Source organism: Humulus lupulus, chromosome 7, assembly GCF_963169125.1.
Source record: "Humulus lupulus chromosome 7, drHumLupu1.1, whole genome shotgun sequence".
NCBI lineage: Eukaryota > Viridiplantae > Streptophyta > Magnoliopsida > Rosales > Cannabaceae > Humulus > Humulus lupulus.
Window position 1 is genome coordinate 35,657,306 of NC_084799.1, and position 8,234 is coordinate 35,665,539.

General features: G+C 34.3%; 1 protein-coding gene across 1 annotated transcript; it reads right to left on the reverse strand.

Moving 5' to 3' along the window:
• Positions 1 to 3,063: 3,063 nt before the first annotated feature.
• Positions 3,064 to 7,268, reverse strand: LOC133791151 (serine/threonine-protein phosphatase PP1 isozyme 2). Its single transcript, XM_062229068.1, has 5 exons — positions 7,111 to 7,268; positions 6,748 to 7,007; positions 4,210 to 4,769; positions 3,910 to 4,123; positions 3,064 to 3,373 (listed from the first exon to the last, which is right to left on the reverse strand). Exons 2-4 carry the CDS (start codon positions 6,947 to 6,949, stop codon positions 3,938 to 3,940), a joined length of 948 nt encoding a protein of 315 aa, XP_062085052.1. The 5' UTR covers positions 6,950 to 7,007; positions 7,111 to 7,268; the 3' UTR covers positions 3,064 to 3,373; positions 3,910 to 3,937.
• Between the last annotated feature and the right edge of the window lie 966 nt (positions 7,269 to 8,234).

An 8,234-nucleotide genomic window follows, 5' to 3' on the forward strand; every position in this document is an offset into this window, starting at 1 on the left:
ACTTACTGAAATTATATTATAGTTGAAGGTAGGCACATACAGAACATCATGAAGCATGATTTTACCATTAAGAAGTACAGATCCACTTTGAGACACATATACACTTTCATTATTAGGCAAAATAAGTTTAGTAGTAGCAGTCTTGCATACATATTGAAACATATTTATATTTGCACAAATATGACGTGTTGCTCCTGAATCTATGATCCATGTGTTATTCAAAGGAAGAATTTTAGAGTTATGAGATAGGATGATACCTGAGTTACCTATCGAGGTTGATGGTTCCAAATTATTCATACCAGATTGTTGAGTAGCAAGCAGATTCAGCAATTGCTGATATTGAGTGGTTGTCAATTGTGGCAGAAGAGTGTGACTTTCTGTAGAAACTGTGTTAGGAACATCACCAGTATTTATCTGATTTGCATTGGCTTCATTGGACTTTTGCTGCTTGTTATACCCTGGAGGGTATCCATGAATCTTGTAGCATCGTTCTATGGTGTGTCCAAGAACATTACAGTGAGTGCAGAATAGCCTATTCCTTTTTTGAGAATGACCTTTCGGAATCTGATTATCACTTCTTGAATTTGTGTTCTTTTCACCTCTAAAAGCAAAAGCCATAGCACTGTTATTGTTAGGATCTGAGTTTGTAGATGTACCTCCTTTTTGAAGTTCTTCTTGTGTCACCAAGTGGAAGACTCGGTTTACTTCTGGCAGTGGGTCCATGAGTAGTATACTACCTCGAACTTGAGAGTAAACATCAGAGAGTCCCATGAGAAAGGACATAATATACTCCATGTTGTAGTGTTCTTGGAGTTTCTTGACTCCTCCACAGGTGCATCCGAGGCATGTACAGTTGGGCCTGTAATTGGTCAACTCCTCCCATATGGTTTTGAGTCTAGTGAAGTACATACTAACAGTTTGGTTTTCCTGCTTTAGATTCATTAGATCTTTCCTCAAATTGAAAATATGAGGACCATTACGTTGATGAAATCGAGTTTTCAGATCTAACCAAATGGCCGAAGCCGATTCATCATACAATATACTGGAAGAGATTTCTTTAGAAACAGAGTTTAAGATCCAAGAAATTACCATATTATTGTTCCTAATCCAAGCAGTGTAAAGACTTTGATCAGAAATAGATGGTTTAGGAATCGAACCGTCCAAGAATCCAATCTTGTTCTTCACTGAGATAGCCAATTGCATTGCTCTGCTCCAAGACACATAGTTGTCTTGTCCGGTTAAGAGCTGTGAAACTAACATATTCCCAGGGTTATCTCCGTGATGCAAGAAGTAGGGATTAGCTGGATCTTCAAGAGGATTCTTGATTGCAGCAGCGGAAAGACTTGGATTACTCTGAATCGAAGGAGTTTGAGGATCGCCTGGAGGAGTCGAACTCTGATCGGACGGAGAGTAAACTTGAGGATTTGTCGCCATTTCTGAAAAACAAGGACGCAGATACAGTCGAACAGATTAATGGAGTGAGATACATCGGAATGATGAAGGAGAAGTCGAGAGAGTGAGTGTGCACGGCGACGCCGGAGCTGGAACGCAGGTGGCCGGAGAATCGGATCGAACAGGGAAAGCTTAACCTTCCCGCTCTGGTACCATATTGTGAAACAGAGATTGAATGAATTTCTTACTAATTGTTATTGAATAAACTTGATCATTACAAACCTATTTATAAGCTAATCTATGTTAAGCACCAAGACTGGTTTAACCGAATTGGTTAAAACCAATTTACTAAAAGACAAAAAAACAGTAATAAACTAAAAACAGAAAAGCAGAAAGAAAGGAAAAATACAATACAATCAGTTGTAACTAATGTAACTAAAATGCAATAAATATATTTTCCTAATACATAATTATTTTACATTGTTTGCATAATTAGAATTCTTTATATTGACTTAAGTACACTTTTTATTAAAGAAAATAAAAGAGTGATACTTTGATGAGGTAAATTTTTAAATAACAGAATGATTATTATTATTATTATTATTATTATAAAAAGAGAGAAAATAGAAAAGCTTATACACATAATGGCATTCCTTAAATAGTTAAAATTGTCCTTATTTATGTAAACCTCATCCCATAAGTATTTTCTTTGTTTGAATCTTGAATTTTATAAAAAAAATATTTGTACGAGAAAATGATACGAATTTTTTTTTTTTTAAATATTTACCATTTTTGAATAAATTTCATAAAATTATATTATTTAAGTTTTTTTTTTTTTTTTAAAAAAACTCATTTTTTATATTTGAATCCTTGAGAGAAAATGAAATCCTTTCACATACATTTTCTTTCCCTAGATCCAATCAAAGGTTAAGAAGAAATTTTAGCATAAATGCCCCTGAAGTTTCCATTGTTTGGCAATTGTGTGATTTTTTTTTGGCAATAAGTGCTTGAGTTTTAAAAATAATAGCAATTATGTCATTTTAATTAAATTTTAACAAAATTCTAAACGTCTGTTATGGATAATTCTAACATTTTTCTAAATATTATACACCACCAAATATTTATACATATCATATAGAATAATCAAGAATTTTATTGAAAAAAAAAACAATACGGACCTAATAAAACTCAAGGATTTGATTGTCAAATTTGTTTTTTTCTATAGATTTGAATTGCCAATCAAGGTAAAACTCAAGAGGCGTTTATGCTAAAATCCCGGCTAATAAACATGCTATTAGAAAAAGCATTTGCACTATAGATTATGGTGATAAATGATAACGAAATTTCGAAAGAAAATGTAAAAGCAATCAGAATCACACATCCTCAGGTATGTAGTCTCATGAAGATACAATTTCTTGGTCAGCAAAAGGCTGCATTCATGGTTGCACATCTGGCACCACCGGTACTTGCCGGAGTACCAATTACCAGCACTAGGTAGTCTGTGGTTCTCTGCTTAGCTAAATTTTAAGCTATCATGCCATGGAAGCTGCAGAGAAAAATAGGATTGGAAGCCTGCAGCATCCATGTTGTGATTTTCAAATGAAAGAAGCACCTATAAGTAGGGAATTTCATTGCAATGATTAAAGTAAGAAGATTTTAGAGAGAGAAACATCTTGCAAAAGAGGGGTGTTCAATGTTCATTGACTACGGTTGCAGTCATTTACAAATCAAATGTATATACAGCAAGTACCATAAAATATTTGAGGAAGTAGTACTAATTAAGAAGCGTGTGAAATTAGAGGCTTTCTTTCTTGCCAGCCACTTCCCTAAAAATAGTTGGCATTTTTAAACTTGAGAAGTCACAGAGCTCCTATCATGTAACACAACAATTTGAACAAAAAACTCATCTCAACATGCATGATGATGATGATAATATCCAACTTTTTAATGCCATTCTTCTTCCGCCTTCAACTTTTTAATCCTGAGTAAGAGATCATAAGTTTAATACTGGTAAAATCTTATGCAGAATGCTTATACTAAATCAACTAGAGAACAAAAAGGTTTTATACAAACTCTTACAACCTAATGTCATACAGAACAATTCTAAGTCAATTAATGTGGCTATAAATTAAGAATAATGACTCCTTTGTCAAATTAAGATTTTTCTTCTTTTTCTAGTAGAATGCTGTCTTGAAATTTATTCCTATTTCCATAAATCATGACCTTTTTTTTCTTCTTCAAAATCACAGGCTTAATAGGTCCTTTTCTGATACCAATTTTGTCATAATTGACAGTACTTCCATGACCTCTGACCAAGAGAAAAATTCAATATGGAGCAACTTAGTAAATAGCCACAAACTAAGACAACTATGCATATTTCTTTTTTTTTTTTTGTTTTTGCTATGAAATAATAAGATGCGACTTAAAGGAACTCAAAACAGAATGAACTATATTTTAAACATAATGGAAAAAAGGGGTGAATAGTAAACTCTGACACAGAAGTGGCATGTAACTTACACTTGCAATCATAAGAGGAAAAAAGTCTTCACATCATTGTCGAACCGAACCTAGATTTTTTTTCAGCTGGCTTGAGAATTTGGAAAGAGCACATTAAGCTTTCATCAACGCTCATCATTGCACCAGCATTATCGAACTCACCACAGTAGTTGGGAGCAGAAAATATTGTAACAAGCTGTCTGTCAGCAAAGAATTCATACCCATCCTCAACAACCTGGAAAAAGAAGAAGCATCTTATAAACCTACACTGAGTAGAGAAGGATGGGGGTGAGAGGCAACAAAAGAGAGACAGCAACTAACCTGATGGGCACGACAAACAAGATCCATCTCATGCTTAGTTAAAAATTCTGCAACCTTATCTACACCAAAAGTGTATGAGACTCCACGGTCATTCATTCCCCAGCCTTTGACATCTCTACCAGGATCTGACCAAAGTAAATCACAAAGCAAACCAGAATCTGGAACATCAGTTGGACGAGGTAAATTCCTAATCTGATCCAAATGTGTTAGATCAGGAGAAAGGCCACCGTGCATGCATAATATTTTATCATCTATGAGAGCGGCCACTGGAAGGCAGTTAAAACTATCAGTAAAGGTCTTCCAAAGCCTGACATTGAACCGGCGTTTACATTCATCATAAAATCCATAAATCCGATTAATGGAAGCACATTCATGATTTCCTCTTAGAAGAAAGAAGTTCTCAGGGTACTTAATTTTATATGCAAGCAAAAGGCAAATAGTTTCCAAACTCTGTTTGCCACGGTCAACATAGTCTCCTAAGAATAGATAATTGGCATTGGGAGGAAAACCCCCATACTCAAAAAGCCTCAAAAGATCAGAATACTGCCCATGAATGTCACCTGGCAGAAAAGAGCAAGAAATGTGTAGGTCAGCAAACTCATAAGAATTTTAATGATAAAATGCATGGTAAAGGACACAACCAAGTCAGCAAATACATAAAAACTGATAACATGAAAAAAAGGTTCTGGAAAATCACTTGGTTCCATTCTCTACAAAACTAAGATGGAGATAGCATAAAATTGTAGAGAAACACCCTCTCCAAATAAAGAAGTCAAGTAGACAGTTGCAATTCGAGTGATAGATCTAAAGCAATTTAGCATAAGATCATTGCATTTCAAACCAACTTGAAATTAGATCAGCTTATAAATTGACATATTGATAGGGGGAAAGGCAACATCACCTTGTGACTTGGGGAAAAATTGATGTCTATAGAACAAGCCCGTTACAAACAAGTGACTAGCTTTTCAAGTTTTGGCCATTTTAGGTATTACAGGCCATACAGACTATGGTAAAACAGTAGTTTTGAAGAATATGCAATAAAAGACCAACAATACCTACCTTAGAATTCTTGAGTACGGCCCTACACAATAAATTGTAATCACCAATTTGTAACAATGTATTGAGAGAGTGCAGGTGCATATGAGGACAGACATCTCTTTGACAAATTAGAATATAATGGATGATTAAGCGAATATGCATAGTGCACACAACACCATAACACATCAGAAACATCAATAGGTTGAGTTTTTTAATAACTTGACTAAGTTTCTCCGTATAAAAATCAAAGAAAAAACATGTAACATTAGCATTTATCACACATAACATGTACAGCAAATGACAGCAATCCTGATACCCCTAAAATAACTATATCAACTCCTCCCAGGTCCCACTCCCACCAAGAGCACACATCTTTCCATAAAAATTCCTCGAGAAATACATAACTCTGTAAAGTATGCATGAGCACCTCATATAGTTCCTGAATCTGTAGCCTCTGCATATATCAATATGGCTATATACAAATTGCTCTAATCTATAACAATTCCCAGACAGCCAATGGAAACCATCAAATAGATTTTATTATGTGAAATAGAGTCATCAATTCTTAAGCAATAATTATTTGACTTCTTCTCCTTGAAAGACAACAAAGGGCAAATATATGTGTTGCTTACATTCATGCGTGTTTTTGCAAATATCATACAATCTGATCTGGACATCTGGGTTACACTTACTTCAACTAATGCCATCTTTATTTAAACTCAATTTAAATAAGCAATACTGAAATAAAGTGCAAACTGTCAATAGAATGATAATAAACACACCAATCCTTGCCAATATCATATATAGGCATCCAATCTATATTAATATTTGAACTCTTGTTCAACCATTAAACCTACACTTTCATCCATAAAACATCTCAAGTCAACAACTTCCACACAAACATCTCCTACGAAAACCCGAAAAATACAAAACTAGATAGATATGTCAAACTCAAAACAGCTTATCACAAACTCGTAGGGCATGCATAGTTCTAACCAATCTGACCCTCTAGAAAGACTGTATAGTATTACTTTAATGTAATGATACAATGGAGTAAAAAGCATATACTCACACGCCACATATCACAACATACAGACATCAAGAGTGCTGGTTCCACACGTTGCATAGCTCACAACAGCTTGAATGCAGATTGCAGGGTTATGCACCGGCAATATAGCATCCAGAATATCCTGATTTTCATCCCCAAACTCAGGTTTCAATCCTCAAAAAGCAGATAAAGAAGAAAGGAAGACCCATGTCCTTAAGAATCCAAAACCGCATAGAAACATATTCAAGAACCCACATTATCATGCAGAATATCTCATTCAATTCAAACCCACATCCCCAAAAAATGCAATATTAAAAAACAAAAAACAAAAGAAGCAAACAAACACAACCCACCTAACAAAAAAAACACAACAGGAAGCAAGAATAATGAAAATTAATTTTGAAAAAGAAAACGAAAACAGAAAAGCTCTCAAATTTAATTAAAACCACTACCGCAGATCTTGATGGGGGCTTCTAGCTCAAGAAGATTGGGTTGTCGAAGGAAGATTTCCTTGGAAGCCGTACACAGTTGGCGGATCTCGCTCTCCATGAGCTGAACCTGCTTGACCGGCCTGGCATGCCGAGACTCCAATAACCTGTTGATAATGTCATCTAGTATGGCGGGGTCCATTGTACCCGGCCCTGGTTGCGCCATTCAGATTATTTTGCAGCTATAGATCTCTAAATTCTTCCCAACAAAGTTTGAAAAATTTCTACAAACACAACCCAAAAGAGAAAACTTTAATCCAAAAAAAAAAAACATATATATAAAAAGAGAGAGAAGCCCAAAATTTTGAAAATCGTAAAGAACCCAACTTTGGTGTGAGTTGGGTGCTGTTCTATTTCCTCCTGTTTGGGTTGATTTCGGCTCAGTGTTTCTCCATTAGCTTTCGCTTCTCCGTCTTCTTTTTCTCTTTAATGAAAATTTTTAATTTTCATAATTTGGGTTTGTTTGTTTATTTATTATTTTTATTTTTGTGGGTGGGTGAGTGGCTGCTTTGGGTAAAGAGAGGTAGGGATGAATGTGGCTGATTATTTATTTAAATTTCGAAAAAAAAAGAGAAAACATAATATAATAAATTAACTATAATATTTACTAGTTGGAATGGAAGTATTTATTAATTTTGTTAAGTAAAAAAAAAGAAAAAAATATTTATTTATTTAATATTGGTAGAACTTAGGAGAAGTCTAATGGGAACGAGAATTTGGACTGCATTTTCTATGCGACTCTGCTAAACCATCATTGGCCATATCGGTCCATTTCTTTTTTTAATTTCTCATATTTATATACAATTACCAACTATGAAATTCATTCATTCAGTCCTTCTCAAATTTTTTTTAAAAAAAAAAGTGCTCTAAGTCTATATGTCTAAGAATCCAATGACTGGCTTACAAGAGAGTATGAGATTCATCAAATGGTCTTGTCTGGACTCTGGATCACAACCCACCCATCACTTTTTTCACACTTGCTCATTTATTGGAATTTCTAAATATGCAAGTTGTGTATATCTTTCTAACTTTTTTTAAAGTATGCTAATTAAATACATTATAATAAGGGTATTATAAGTTTTCCCATGACTCAACTGTCAAACAACTGAAAAAAGTCAGACCCAAAATGTATAAGCAAAGATACAAATTTGAGTCTTAGTGTTATCCTCCAGTAGGTACAGACAAATTCCTTGGAGTATTATCTAGTTCTCTTGGCTTATAAGCAAAAAACACAGCAAGGACGATGGGATCAATCTAAGGAAAGAGACATGTATAATAACACTAAACTAGCCTATGTACAATGTATAATATACTCTGATCAGATTGTGTATAATGCTATATATAAACTCACCATCTGATTTTAAAGTATAGAATTAGAAGGCATATTGTTAAGTTTGTGAAATGAAACCCATTTGCTACTATATATAGTGAAGAGAGATAGTTGAAATCTG

Bases quoted from the DNA above. Each gene is read 5' to 3' on its own strand.
- LOC133791151 (XM_062229068.1), bottom strand. From the start codon at position 6,949: ATGGCGCAACCAGGGCCGGGTACAATGGACCCCGCCATACTAGATGAC. The intron at 4,770-6,747 runs GTAGTGGTTTTA...CTTTTCTGCCAG, and splicing joins AGCCCCCATCAAGATCTGCG to GTGACATTCATGGGCAGTAT. The intron at 4,124-4,209 runs GTTAGTTGCTGT...TTCTTTTTCCAG, and splicing joins TTGTTTGTCGTGCCCATCAG to GTTGTTGAGGATGGGTATGA.